We start from the raw sequence: 15,349 nt of genomic DNA on the forward strand, positions 1-15,349 counted from the left end.
GCATCGGACAGAAACCATCTTGCGCACGATTAAACTGCATATTATCTGTCATTTTCCGCTAGATTGTTTTTCCAGCTTCAAATTTGACGGAGTTATGAAGCGTATTTTAGAGATTTTTCCGAATTTCCTCTGTAAAAAATGAACCGATTGGGTCGCACAAAAAACCATTTTATAGGTTTTTTATTCTCTACAAAAGTCCTATTGAGAGTAAGACGATTCCGTCATTATTTTTCGAGATATTATTATAAAAAACCAAAAAAATATAATTTTTTGCAGTTTTTAATGTTTTCAAAAAAATTGTTCACGACTTTGCTGGGGAAATCATTTAGGTTTTCATTTACTAAGAATTTTTCAAAAGGAAGTACAGCAGTCTTTTTTCACTCTATTGGTTGGCCTAGAGATCAATAATTTATAAAAAAAATTGAGAAATGGTGATTATTAAAAAATTGGAAATTGACGTAGAACTTACACTTTTCCAACCTGGAAAATTTTTCAAATTTGCTCGGGAAACATGAAAATGTTGCAATTTTTTACTCAAAATTTAGAATACACCCTGTATATAGGGTTGGTTCATTTTCGAGATCATATTTTTGATAGAAAAAAGCACGCTAGTTTGAAGTGTGAAAAATTGGCAGTTTTGACGAAAATGACAAAGTTCAGTAGAGATGGGAATCTACTCATTTTTGAAAATTTCGGGGAATTTTCAATAGGAAATTAAAGAAACTTTTGGAAATTTTCAATTTTTTTTTTAATACTAGTACAGTATTATAAAATTAACTTTTTTAATAATTTTTTTTATTTAGTTCAAGTATGCAGATTCTAAAATTTAACGTAACCTTAAATATTTTGTTTGAAGAAGTGTTATCTGTTTTGCGTAACAAAACAAATGTTGTGAAGATGTTTAGATTGTAACGGCTCTGGAAATGTGGTAATTGTTAGAAAAATAACAAAGTTGTTGCACTTCCATGGCAATATATGCTCTTGATTTCGGCATAGCCGCATTAGTGACGTCGTCACATGCTCGTAAGCACACCGTACTATGTCCACATCACGGACGGCGACTTAAATTAATGTGGATCTCTTAAGGTCCGGTACTTTGAGTCTCGATAAAAGCTTGATTAACTAATGAGGCGAGTAGACTGTACATATACTGATTTATTTTATAAAGTATAATCACAGTCTAATCGCCTGATTAATTAATCAAGCCTTAACCGAGACTCAAAGTACCGGGACTGTCTCAAGAAAGTTTTTGTAAATGCAAAATATGTGACAAATCTACGGATTTACCAAATAAATGCAAAAAGTCCGTAGAACGGTTGTTGTTTTGGGACAAAGCAGGTGATGAAATTTGAAATCGTTCCTGAAAAGTTTTTAGACTATTCGAATAAATACTCCCAAAACTTTCAAATTTTCTGCCGAAAAGTTTTCTCTCATGATGTCATCTCTGCATTGTTAGAATCTTGAAAAAGTGTCGAAGAGTGTTAAAGTGACTTGGATATCGTTATTTATTTTTTTTAATTTTCAGCCATATCTCATAAGACAAGGCACTGTTTTGCATTTTTTTAGTTTCCCAAAAGTTTCAAATTTCTCCTCATAATAAAGTATCCAAAAATAGAAATTTTCCAAATTTGGAAAGTTTCCTATTATGATTAGATTTTTAAAATATTGATACGAGCTGCCTCTTCATTGTTACAAACCCTTAAAAAAAATCATCTAAAAGCGATAAGGTGAGTTTGGGACTAATTTATTTTTTTTTATCCCGCCAGATTTCAAAATACTAACGACACTGTTTCGTATTGTGTTTAAGAATTCTCCAAAACTTTCCAATTTTTTCTCGAAGGTTTCAAAAAATAGTAACTGTCCAAATATGGGAAATTTTCTATGATAATTAAGTTTTAAAAATATCAATAAGAGCTGCCTCTGCATTGTTAAAAACTCTAAAAAAAAAAGTCGAGAAATGGTAAGGTGACTTTTAGATCATTGTTAATTATTTTTTTTTAATTTGCAAAGATGACTTCCCATATCCGTTTTCTCCTAAATACTCAATTTTTCACTCTTCAACTGTGTAGAAGTGTTAACATAAACTTTGAATCACTTAAATGTTCCAGATTGTCAAGCGCCCAAAGGTGTATGATTTGTGTCTTAATTTTTTTTAAAAGATTATCCCCAGAATATTTTGCTTTTGATTTCTGTGTACTCGTTACAAAATTAAACTCGCAATTCTTGAATGTAGTTTTGTTGTTTCTAAATTTGTTAATTAATTATCAGTTCTTGGGCGTGTTGATTGTGGTGGGACGTTGTCGTAAAACCAGTACGAGTTACAAATATTTGTCTTCAACAGATAATTCTCTTAATCTAACACACTTTTTCTCCCAGCAACAGTTTCAAGGCTGCAATGTTGGATTATTATTTATTATAAATTCAAATCAATTTATTTTTTACTTGCTCATAAATCTATGTTGCTACACAATTCACGTTAGGATAAAATTAATTTTTTATGTCCAGCTTCTAACGAAGGCAAAATGTATCATTTGTTTGCAATCGTACTCCCTTTTTTTTACTATGAAAAGTTGTCGTTTTTTTTTTTTCATATTACCCGATCTGGGTCATCTAATTAGAAGCTAAGTTGAAGTCAGTATGTTACGATATTTTCTGGTAAATTTGTTTTTGACTATTCCATTGAGAAAATTTTTTAATCGGTATTTATTATTTTATAGAACACCACAAATAAATATTAACTAATAAAATTAACTCAAAATGGAATGGTAAATTATGAACTGACATGTTGACACAATGTGACAGTTTTTTCCAAAGCATTTCGTGCGACCAAAAATAATAAAAATTAGGTTTTTCCAGAAATGTTGCTATATTTTAAACACTAAAACAACTTTATGTGGAGAACATACTTAATAAAAGTTGAAGTGGACTGATATGTAAATAAAATACAGGGTGTTCCATTTGAAAAATTTTAGAAAATCAAGTTTGAACTTTCTTAAAATTATCGTATTATAAAAATGCCCTGTATAAAATATCAACATTAGCTAATATAAGAGTCTTTGCATAACATTTGCCTATAACTCTGTTAAATATTTTTGCTCCAAGTGTTAGTAGTTGAAAGTTAATACAACTTCTTCGAAGTCGTGTTTTTCCCAAAATTCGAAGAATTTTCTGCATAACTTGGCAACACCGCATTAAAATGTTAAACTGTTTATGTTGCCATATATAGAATTTTCTTAGAAATCGGTATGTTTAAAAATATACAGGGTGTTCCATTTAAAAAATGTAATATTTGGCATGTCTCGATTTTACTCATCGCCCTGTGTGTTTCAAATTAATTTTGTCCTTAAAACTTTTTGATTCTGTACAACTTTTATATAAACTTTTTTTTCTGTATTATGAATAATAAGGGAGTTAATTCACTTTCTCACACTAATGGCCCGCCCTGTATATGACTCCCCTACTGTACTAGAACGCCACTTCCATGTCGTTTAATGGCGGTAATATCGGCCCCTGCATCGGCTAACAGTGGCGGAAGAACGTCTAAAGTAGTGCCCTGTATAAGTTTCCAGATGAGGCAAATTGAGATAAGTTGCTATTTTTTTTGGCACATTCCTTATTTTGTTGACGTCAACCACTTGGTTAACACATTTTCCCCTGACATACTTCACAAAAAATCTTCGACTTCGTTCGGTCTGAATCACAAAACATCCCCGAGTATGAGTTTTTATAATAATAATCGAATCTTGTCTTCTATATCATCGATCGTTATCTTTAGTAGCTCATCTCTTCTCAAAGCTTCACAGACACCACCTATTAAAATAACCTGAAAAGTTGTCCAAAATTAGTTAAATCGATCGAATTATATTAATTTGAATTACCTTTTCTAGCAGAAATCTATTATCAAGGTGCTTCTTGTAAAAATCTCTCAATTTCCTCTTTCGTCAGGAATTCTAGACTTTTTCGGACGGTGTCTAACTGATTTCCTTTTCAAATATGGTATTAGTTTTGGAAATTTTCTGATATTTACACTTCTTTTGGCATTCGGTGTACTTTTTCACATGGAATGTACTGACCATAACGTCGAAGGTTTAATTTTATTAATTTTATGTTCGAAATATGCCATTAATACCGTTTCGTACACTTTTTGAATTTTCTTCAAACTACACCACCCTTTGAGTTCGTTGTACGCAATCTGGTACTGTCTCCACTATTGTTCGGGGATTAATTATGAAACAACACTTTAATGCCGCTTCCAATACTTCTCCTGGTAAATCGTCTCGTCTTCACTTTCCGAGCTCAGTTTGAATTAAACATTCTTAGAATATGAATTATAATACATACAGTAATTCTGACACTACTTTTTAAAACAAAATAACTATTTTACATGATGTTGTCATTGCGATTCATATCTTCCGATTTGTAGTCGGTACTTTGACAGTAATGTAGTCTGTTTATTAAAAAGCTATCTACCGAAAAAGCAGATTTGTTCCAGATTTTTTTAAAATACTCTGGAATAATCAAAATAAGTAGTAATTTTATAGAGATAAATGATTTATGCCAATAATGAAGTATCTGGTTTTCCGCGGCAACACTGGTAAAATCAGTAACAGACTTGATCAAATCAGTGTTTTTCACTAACATATCGCCTTATATCTATCTTTTGAATGGGCAGAGATATCTAAAAACTTTTTTAATAAGAGAGACAATAACAGGCACTAATATGATTAGTAACATGTGAAATTGGGTTAAATAATGCGGAAAACTTTCAAAAATTGAATTTTAACTTCAATAGTTCAATATAATGCTGCTACAAAGATCTCCGCTTGCAGTTTTCTATTTGCTTTTTCAGTTTTCATGTAATGGCGGTCAATCATCACCTCTAAGTCACTGTGTACATTTAAATGTCTGGTCATTTATCCATGGAAACCACCGTTTTAAAAAAATATTTAAAAACTGTAAACGTAGGNAAGGGAGTTAATTCACTTTCTCACACTAATGGCCCGCCCTGTATATGACTCCCCTACTGTACTAGAACGCCACTTCCATGTCGTTTAATGGCGGTAATATCGGCCCCTGCATCGGCTAACAGTGGCGGAAGAACGTCTAAAGTAGTGCCCTGTATAAGTTTCCAGATGAGGCAAATTGAGATAAGTTGCTATTTTTTTTGGCACATTCCTTATTTTGTTGACGTCAACCACTTGGTTAACACATTTTCCCCTGACATACTTCACAAAAAATCTTCGACTTCGTTCGGTCTGAATCACAAAACATCCCCGAGTATGAGTTTTTATAATAATAATCGAATCTTGTCTTCTATATCATCGATCGTTATCTTTAGTAGCTCATCTCTTCTCAAAGCTTCACAGACACCACCTATTAAAATAACCTGAAAAGTTGTCCAAAATTAGTTAAATCGATCGAATTATATTAATTTGAATTACCTTTTCTAGCAGAAATCTATTATCAAGGTGCTTCTTGTAAAAATCTCTCAATTTCCTCTTTCGTCAGGAATTCTAGACTTTTTCGGACGGTGTCTAACTGATTTCCTTTTCAAATATGGTATTAGTTTTGGAAATTTTCTGATATTTACACTTCTTTTGGCATTCGGTGTACTTTTTCACATGGAATGTACTGACCATAACGTCGAAGGTTTAATTTTATTAATTTTATGTTCGAAATATGCCATTAATACCGTTTCGTACACTTTTTGAATTTTCTTCAAACTACACCACCCTTTGAGTTCGTTGTACGCAATCTGGTACTGTCTCCACTATTGTTCGGGGATTAATTATGAAACAACACTTTAATGCCGCTTCCAATACTTCTCCTGGTAAATCGTCTCGTCTTCACTTTCCGAGCTCAGTTTGAATTAAACATTCTTAGAATATGAATTATAATACATACAGTAATTCTGACACTACTTTTTAAAACAAAATAACTATTTTACATGATGTTGTCATTGCGATTCATATCTTCCGATTTGTAGTCGGTACTTTGACAGTAATGTAGTCTGTTTATTAAAAAGCTATCTACCGAAAAAGCAGATTTGTTCCAGATTTTTTTAAAATACTCTGGAATAATCAAAATAAGTAGTAATTTTATAGAGATAAATGATTTATGCCAATAATGAAGTATCTGGTTTTCCGCGGCAACACTGGTAAAATCAGTAACAGACTTGATCAAATCAGTGTTTTTCACTAACATATCGCCTTATATCTATCTTTTGAATGGGCAGAGATATCTAAAAACTTTTTTAATAAGAGAGACAATAACAGGCACTAATATGATTAGTAACATGTGAAATTGGGTTAAATAATGCGGAAAACTTTCAAAAATTGAATTTTAACTTCAATAGTTCAATATAATGCTGCTACAAAGATCTCCGCTTGCAGTTTTCTATTTGCTTTTTCAGTTTTCATGTAATGGCGGTCAATCATCACCTCTAAGTCACTGTGTACATTTAAATGTCTGGTCATTTATCCATGGAAACTACCGTTTTAAAAAAATATTTAAAAACTGTAAACGTAGGGATGTTTAGAGATGGTATTTTTCGCAGGTACAGGCGAAAGAATTCGTTCTGCCCAATTCTGCCAAAGAGACACCGATCGTGTCGGCGAACTGTGATGCCGTGGAGGTAACATTACCCAACAAGTCTCCCAAGGACAGGGAGAGCCCCGTGAAGAGCCGCAAGCAGAGGGAGCAGGCCGTGAAGGAACACAAAGAGTCGGCGAAGGAGCAGCACGTCCCTAGCAAGGAGGTCGACAAACAGCCTGTCGTCTCCAAAGAGTCGGAGGCGAAACCGAAAGATGTGGCTATCCCGATGGCTGCAACGAACCTCCCGCAGGCACCGCCACCCATCAAGGAGGCCACGAACCAGGAGAAGAAGAGCCAGAAGAAGGAGAGTAAGGTGGAACCGAAGGCGCCTGCTGCTGATTCCTGCGAGAGCGCCCCTTCGGTGCCCCTGCCCGTTTCGTCCCCTGTGCCTCCAGATGCGTCGAATAATGGTGAGTATGTTTATTAATATCGTTTTTTAGTCCTGGAATAGCTTATTTTATGAACGTGATGTGTATACTTGGCGTGAAAATTAATATATCACAAAAAATGGGTCTCGATTTCAAAGTTGATTTTTTTTAATTTTTTCTCAATTATAAAGGCAAGATTTTTTATTTGTTGGGAAAAAGTTCAATGAATTTATGAATTACATTGAAAAATTACGTCACTAATGAGATCGATGGAATAAAAAAATTAAACAAACACTCTGATTATTTTCTAACCTCACCATTTTGACAAAACAAAACGCTGAAACAAAAATAAATAACTTGAGACAATATTATCGTTCACATATGTACTTCAATATTTTCCTTTTCTAGTTTAAAATGATTTTTAAAATCGTTAGTCCATGTTTTTGTGCAACTTTTTCGTAAAGTTGCCAGATATAGAAATATTAGCAGGACTCACACGGGTAGGGGAAAAAATAGAGAAATGCGCCTCAGGCGAAAATGTTGTAGTTTCCGAAGTCAAAGGCTTTAAATTAAAAATTAAGAATTCGATTTGTCGAAAAATTTTTTTGGGTGATTGAAAAATTATTTAAACGAATAAGTACTATCGTGAAACAAGTTTATTCTGTATACAGGGTGTAACTTTAAGTGGGGGTGATTTTTTTTAGGGGTAATAGTACGTATTCCCCTGAATACGAAACTGAAATTTTTTTAATAATGAAATAAATAGTCGAGTTATAATCAGTTTTTTAAAATCCAGTCTAATACTTGTATATGCCACCACTGTAATCATGTATTACAAATATGTACATGAATTGTAGGCAATCTACAATGCATGTGAAGGTAGATAGTGCCGGTAAACGGTGACGAAGCGTAGACAGTACATCTAACTATGAATTTGAATGTTTTCATCGCTGGAAGTCATCAACAGACTATTTATTGTTGTGTATTTCATTTATCATTATTGATTACTGCTTGAGGTTTTTGCCAGGTTACTTGTTTGTATGATGAACACCCACTCAACAGAAGTAACTCTAAACTACTAAAAAAAAAAGATTAAAAAAAAATTAAATTTTTAGGACAGAATTTGAAAAAATAAAATATTGATACCTGTTTCTAAAGGTCATAGGGAGCTTCTGTATAAATATGACCTCCACACAAAGTTACACCTTTAAAAAAAAATACAAAAATAATTTTAGAACAAAATAAATTCGATCCACATAAAATAGGCTTTAAAAAAAAACAAAAGAAAACTAAATGGGTGTTCTGAAATTCATGCAACAAAATGTGGTCATAGATTCTTAAGACAAATTTAAGTGACCCGTATTTTTTCTTTTTGCGAACTGGCCCCCTCTTTCGAAGTTACAGCCCCCTGAAATCCGCCCCTAAGAAGTCTTTTTTATATCTCAAAACCATGTACGAGAATCACTAAATTTGGAACATAGGGGTTTTATGATATGTGGAATCTGACAGTGCTACGCTTTTTGGAGGGCAACCCCCTTAAGACACTTTTTCGTGGGCCCCCTTGTCTTTGGAACCAGAGAAATTTGGTCTCAAATTTGATTTTTTTTTAAATTATTAGTTAGCTGGAAAGCCATTGAATTTAGAAACTTTTTTGTCTCTTGATATTTGTTTCGTAAAACGCAATGTTTTTGAGGAAAATGGCGAATCACGATATGCATTCGATCACATTTTGACATTTTTCTCAAAAACATCGCGTTTACGAAAAAAGTATAGAGACAAAAAGTTTCAAAATTTAATGGCTTTCTAGTGGACTGATAATTTTTAAGAAATTTAAATATGCGACCAAATTTTTTTGGCTCCAAAGACAAGGGGGTCCACGAAAAATTGTCTTAAGGGGGGTTCCCCGTCAAAAAATGTAGCACCATCAGATTCCACATATCATAAAACCACTGTGTACCAAATTTAGTGATTCTCGTACAACAGGGTTCTGAGATATAAAAAAAAGATTATTCTTAAGGGCGGACTTCAGGGGGCCGTAACTCCGAAAGAGTGGGCCACTTGGCAAAAATAAAAACTACGGGTCCCCTAAATTCGTCTTAAGAATCTGTGACCAAATTTTGTTGCATGAATTTCGGGACACCCTGTATAATTCGATTAAATATAATGTCGGCTGATTATTGGATTGTTCTATCTCCGTGTTTGTCTAAATTGTAATTTTAGTGATATAAGGTATTTGATTAGAAGAAAGAAAATCAATGGAGGCAGCTTCAAGTCAACAACTTCGAAACCGGATGTTATTCCTTTGTTGGTCTATGTTATTAAATATTTCTCTAAAATAGTGGTTCCCAAAGTGTGAATAGATAGAGAATGCAGGTGTCTCTAAAATGTTTACAAAATATAATAACATAAGTTTATTTTACATGTTTAAAAAAAATAATCGTGAAATCAATGTTTCTCCAATACTAATTTCTTAAATCTACAGTTTGTACTTTAGTTATGCAGTAGTATATTTATTAATTTGCTTTAACGTGGTTCTTAGAAAATTTAAGAAAACCATTAGGTACAAAAATCTATCTAACTCACGATATTATTGTTTTCTTTCCAATCAAAAGTGATTAGATCTCTAACATTTGTGTTTTCTTTGTGGCAGGTTTTTAAATAACATCCTTTATATGTGCGATCCTACTTGATGAACAGTTGTCAGAATGTGACCGGTGCACTTCCGTTTTGGTTAAAATTTTCATTATTTCATTTAAAAGTATTTAAACTTTTAATAGAAAGGGGGAAAGTCACAAGTTCAAAAAGTTTGGGAACCACATCTCTAAAACATGCACAGATAAGGATTGGCAAATCTAAGTTGCCTACTCATATTGCCCTGCGAATGCTCTAATGGGTTGAAATCTGTAGTATCTGCAGGACTGGTCTGAAGGCGCAATATTCATTTTTTGTGATACACTCGCAACATGCATGCTGGTCCTGGATTTTTTTCTTATTGCTAATGCTCTAATTTTTCAGTTTTTAAATTTTTACGATAAACTAGTGCACTTTAATTAGATTCGTTATTTAATGACTGAGATAAGGACGTGAATAAAAAAAACAAATTGTTCAGAGGAGATAGCTGTCATAGATAAATTAGGAATGAATGTATAATTACCAAAATATCATCTGAATTAGATTAGATGTTCGTGTTATCAATTTCGAAATTGGGGCCCAATTTTATTAATGTGTTTGATTTAATTGAAGTGTAGTATTGGTTGAAGATAGACGCAGATGTAAATCATGTGAGAAATGGGGCGGTTTATCATTGTAAAGATATTACAATTGTTGTCACTTTCAATTCTTCCTAGTTTAGAAGATTCAGATATTTACAATTTTTTTTCTGTAAGTTGCTGTAAGGGAATTCTGGGTTTCCTTTGATTGTTTTATGTAATTGTGTTTATTGGAGATTCCATTTTTCATAGATTCAACGAAATGAAAAAATTAACGAATAAAACTGGTAATCCTATAATAATTGCTTTTATGTCCATAGTTTTGGATATTTTATGAATTACAGACCAGTTCGTTAAAACAGTGTGTACGAATAGAGTTCAACACACAATTATCTGAAAAAATTGTGTGTTGAAAAAAAATGTTTTTGCCCCAAAGAAATTGGCAAACAAAACTGGGAAATTCGGAAAAACAAATTTATGTTGCAATGAAAGATATAAAAGGTTATTTAGTCACTAAGCTTGCCAACACAAACATATTAAAAATTAAAAGTTATGTAAATAACCTTTAAAAATTATGTTAATTAAAAGTCACCATACCTTTTCCACGTTTTGAAGAAGCGGGCGGACAAAAATTTTGAATAAGTTCAGGATCGCCAAGAGCATTTTGGTCTGGAGTCAGAACATTCAAACATCAGACGTGTGCTCAGAAGACTTGATCAATGTACTCTACTTTCTTTAATTGAATTTGCACAATTTTTTTCTGAGCTCGGATTTTTCGTTTTCTATTATGTTGAAATTTGATTTAAAAAACAATTGAAGTGGGTGTTTTTTTTAGTTACAGCGAACTGATATCTTGTTTCTTGTCATTGATTACTAATGAAAAATTAAGTCTTTTTTTTCTTTTGTTTTAAATACACTTTTATTAATTTGTGCTGTACTTGACTAGTTTTCAGTGTTGAAGATCCCGATTTGTACTTAATTTTAAAGGTATTAATTCGAATATTTTTTTTTAATTCTACGGCTTTTTCCAATTTTTCCATTTTCTTCAGAACTGTTATTTCTATAGTCACGAGCTATGTGATATCTAGATACGTGCCTTCCAGCAAAATTAAAAACTCGTTTGTACGGTTAGATCGCGTCGGCTGTGTCTGGGTGCTTTGATTTAGTGGACTGATTAGTGATTACGGTCTGATTGTCGATTGTTCCGTGCAGCCAATTAGAACAGAAAAATTAGCAAAGGAATTCAGCGATTTTCAATTTAGGTTAGAAAAGCATCCATGAATTTAAAAAATGTGTACAAACAACAAAACTGATAATACTTTCACCTTGTCCGGCAATATCCAAACACTTGTGGTGAAGAAAACGTAAATACAAAGTGAAAAATTTTTAAATGTACGTAAAACAAATATAAGACGCGCGGAAATTTAGATAATTCTGATCGAACAACATTTAAAAACTCATTTAGAAAAGATACACCATTGCTCCCTTCCAATCTTCGAATTCGAAGTGATATTTTTTTTGTCTTGTTTGTTGCGATTTATTAATGAGTATATTCGGCGATTGCTACGAATGCACACAATTATTTTTGAAATAAGTATTTATTTTTAGAAAATTAATCATTTCAATGTCGTAGGGAACTTATGAATAATATTATTTTATTATTTTACTCGCGCCTACGTTATAAAGTTTTTAAAAATAATTCGTATTTCAAAACGAATTTGCCGCTAATAAAAAAAGCGATGGTGAAATACAATTTATGTTCTGCTGTACATTAAATTAAATCCATACATACGTAAAAACTTGTAAGAAAAAGGCACGGAGATAGATAGAGTAGCAAAAAAGCCAAAAGATCGCCGGTCTACGGACACGTGCTTTTCCGATGACACAGTATGAGTGTACCAAAACCGTTTTGTACAAAAATACATCCTCCATTGAGTTTGCTCTTTTGTGTCTAGTGAAACGTGCCGTAGTAAATTAATTGTATTTAGTGGAGGAGTTTTAAAGTTTTTTTCTATTGACCTCGCGGATTTGTGATGTTCTACTGATTATTTATTAAATATGGGGAGGAAAAAGTGTAAGTTCACGTTCTAACCTATATAGCGAGTTGATATCTTGCCAGTTTCCCAAGCCAATTTTTACGTGTTTATATACTTTTGCGACACTTTTTGCGTTGCTGGGTTTGTTGGTGTAGTATCACGAAAAATGTTTATTGCGCGACGTTCATCTCAAATATAATAAATCATAAGTGGTCGCTTCGTAAATTATTGCAGTCCAAAGTTAATGTACTCGGCAGCGCACACGGCATTGATCGATTGTTTAATGGTGCAAGGCATTCTAGATTTTTTCCTTGTAATGTGGGCGTGGTATTAAAAGTTTAAAAGTTTCATTGGCGAGTGACGGCGAACCCCTCCCGAATATTTCGCGAAAATAATCCAGAACGACCCGAAAATGTTTTTGGGTAAACATCGTAAAAAAACCGACGACGTATCTGATGTCATATGTAAACTTTGTTGAAAAAGTAATTCAAGGAGAGGCGGCCTCAAAGCGCCATAATAGACCTTTCTCTGCGTCCATTTTATCATGCACTCTCGGCCGTTCCAAAATTGCATATTCTACGTTCGTGCGTGGTCGGCTTCGCCGAAGCGAAACGACCGAATGTAAGATGGCAGACAACGTCTTATTAAGCGTCGACCACATGGGTCGCACGCAACGTGGTTAAGCTTTTCAAGAAAACGTATTTTTTTTAAGGAATTTCAACACCTAATACTCAATTTTGCAAAGAAACCAAGTGCCGTGATAATTTTTTAAATAGTTTAAGTGTGAAGTGTTCCGTTTAATCCTATTTAATATTAATTTCTGTCTGACCTTGCTACCATACGATACGTATCCATGTACTCGAATTTCATTTAGCTTTAAATAATTTATTAATAAAGTCTGGCGGCTTCTTGTCGCATTTTATTGCATTCAAGTGAATCGTGAACGGTTGTGATTTAATTTACGTACTATTTGTAACGAAAAAGACTGTTCCCATTTAAGGGATTTTTATGTGCACGTCTCCCACACATGTACTTTCCCGCAGTCATATCCAAGAATAGAACAGCGAAATCCAGACGCCATGGATGACGAATGGACACCAGTGAGCAGGGGTAAATTAAAAAAATAAATAAATAAATATGTAAATAACTTAAAATTCGAGGCCCGCAGGACGCATGCCCGTCCGCCTTATATAATTTCTTTGCTTTTTTCGTAGACAAATCCCATTTGGAAAGTTGTAGATCTAGTTGGCGTGGTTGAGAAATTTCGTGGCCTTCTCGCCGGCTGAGGGCATTTTATAAACACGCTAAAAGACGTCGGCCTCCGCATCGTTTGAATTTATTCAGTCGACCACCCGAATCCGCTTCTATAACCGCACATCCTTCCACGTTAACACCTCGACTGGTCCATAAAGTAACGGATTGTGTGCCGCAATTAAAAAAATATAGCTATTATCACTTGTTTTTTTTTCCGGCTGGCAAGTCTATAAATAAGTCGTTTTGTAATAATTATTAATTGATATTCTGAATGTATTAATTATTTATTTGAAACTTGAACGTCTGGACTGGTTCAATTTATAAATGAATACATTTTTTGACTTAATCAAGATTATTTTATTAGGAACCTTTCTATCGTTTCTTTATTTTACAAATATTGTTCGTGACGTGATGGATAAAAAAAATATATATTAAATGCAATTCATCTCGGGTATCTCGATCACTATCTTTAATAAAATAAAGATAATTTTTATACACAATTTATAAAGTGTTTACTTGCTAAACACTAAAATAGCAGTCGTTTCGTTTTTAAGCCGAAACCTGTAATTCTTAGTAGGCGCCTTAAATTCCGACAGATCCTAAATCGTAGGAGGCGCCTATACGCACTTGATTTCGAGTTCGAGAGATAATATCGGACCGCCGCCGCTGCCGCCAGCCCGGAGGCGGTCTAGAACTAGTCTAGGCGATTTCCTTTCTCGGTAGAACATTGACACGTTTAAAGAATGGACATGACAAATAGCCATATGTTAGTCGCAGAGTTTATACTTGACATACATTCTGCATAGGCTGTGACGTTATTGGAAATGTAATTTCTCTCGCTATGCGCTAAGCTATGATTCATAAAGTTGCATATGTTTAGTGCCGTAACGGGGCCAAATTCCTTTAAATGAAAAAAAAATTGAGTCCTCTATTCTAAGCCGACTATATACCCGCAACTTCTTGAACGCGATTCACAAGTCGCCGTTCGAAGGGATAGTTATTTATGAACAAACCAGTTTTTGTTTGTGAGCTTGAACGGAGTCGGCAGCAAGACATATTCTGTAATGAATAATAAATGACGAGATTTTATTTATTCATAATCGTTAATCTTTCGTCTCCTGTAAATTTAAAGTTTTCTGTCTACCTGTTTTCCTTGATATTTGCTTTTTAGAAACTGTGAGGAATAGCGAATAGCCAAGCAGTTCAGCATAATTTTCGAAAGAAAACCTGAAACATTAGTAGAGACGGTATTTTGCACAAAAAGCGTTAAATAAGTAAAGGTCTAGAGCCGCTAGTTTTGAAGATTCGGTATGTTGAAGTTAAAAAAAATATCACTATTTGAATGGCTTACAATATAATTAATGAAAGGCAAAAATTCATTGAATTGGTACACAAATATGTCAACTAGTGGGGTTATTGGGGGACACTGTGATTAAGTACCCCATACTGTTTCTGTGTAAAAGTTTTCCTTCACTTTAATCGAAAAACCGTCCGTTTTCGAGTTTTTTTTTAATTTAAAAATATCGTATCATATAGTTGATCCATATATTATGGCATGTTTAAAAGTACATTTCAAACAAAAAATGTTCATTCATTTTATTTATAAAATTGTTTTGGGTTATTTCATATGCTTTTAACTATACAAGGTGTCCTGAAATGAATGCAACAATATTTGGCACAGAATCTTAAGACAAATTTAGAGGACCTGTATATTTTATTTTTGCCAAGTGGCCCCCTCTTTCGGAGTTAAAGCCCCCTGTAATCCATCCTTAAGAAAAGTCTTTTTTATAACTGAATCCTGTTCTACGAGAGTCACAAAATTTGGTACACAGAAGTTTCATGATATGTCGAATCTGATAATGCTACTTTTTTGACGGGGAATCCCCTT

The 15,349-nt window shown here is 33.4% G+C and overlaps 1 protein-coding gene across 4 annotated transcripts in view; it reads left to right on the forward strand.

The window, feature by feature from the left end:
• Positions 1–15,349, forward strand: part of LOC108909145 (eukaryotic translation initiation factor 4 gamma 1) — a 74,622-nt gene that overhangs the window by 35,111 nt on the left and 24,162 nt on the right. For all 4 annotated transcript variants that reach the window (XM_018713382.1, XM_018713384.1, XM_018713385.2 and 1 more), the window contains one exon: positions 6,557–7,004. In XM_018713382.1, the coding sequence (XP_018568898.1) occupies positions 6,557–7,004 (448 nt within the window). The remainder of the gene's footprint in view (positions 1–6,556; positions 7,005–15,349) is intronic.

The sequence above is a fragment of the Anoplophora glabripennis genome, unplaced genomic scaffold (assembly GCF_000390285.2).
Source record: "Anoplophora glabripennis isolate ALB-LARVAE unplaced genomic scaffold, Agla_2.0 scaffold346, whole genome shotgun sequence".
Taxonomy (NCBI): Eukaryota; Metazoa; Arthropoda; class Insecta; order Coleoptera; family Cerambycidae; genus Anoplophora; species Anoplophora glabripennis.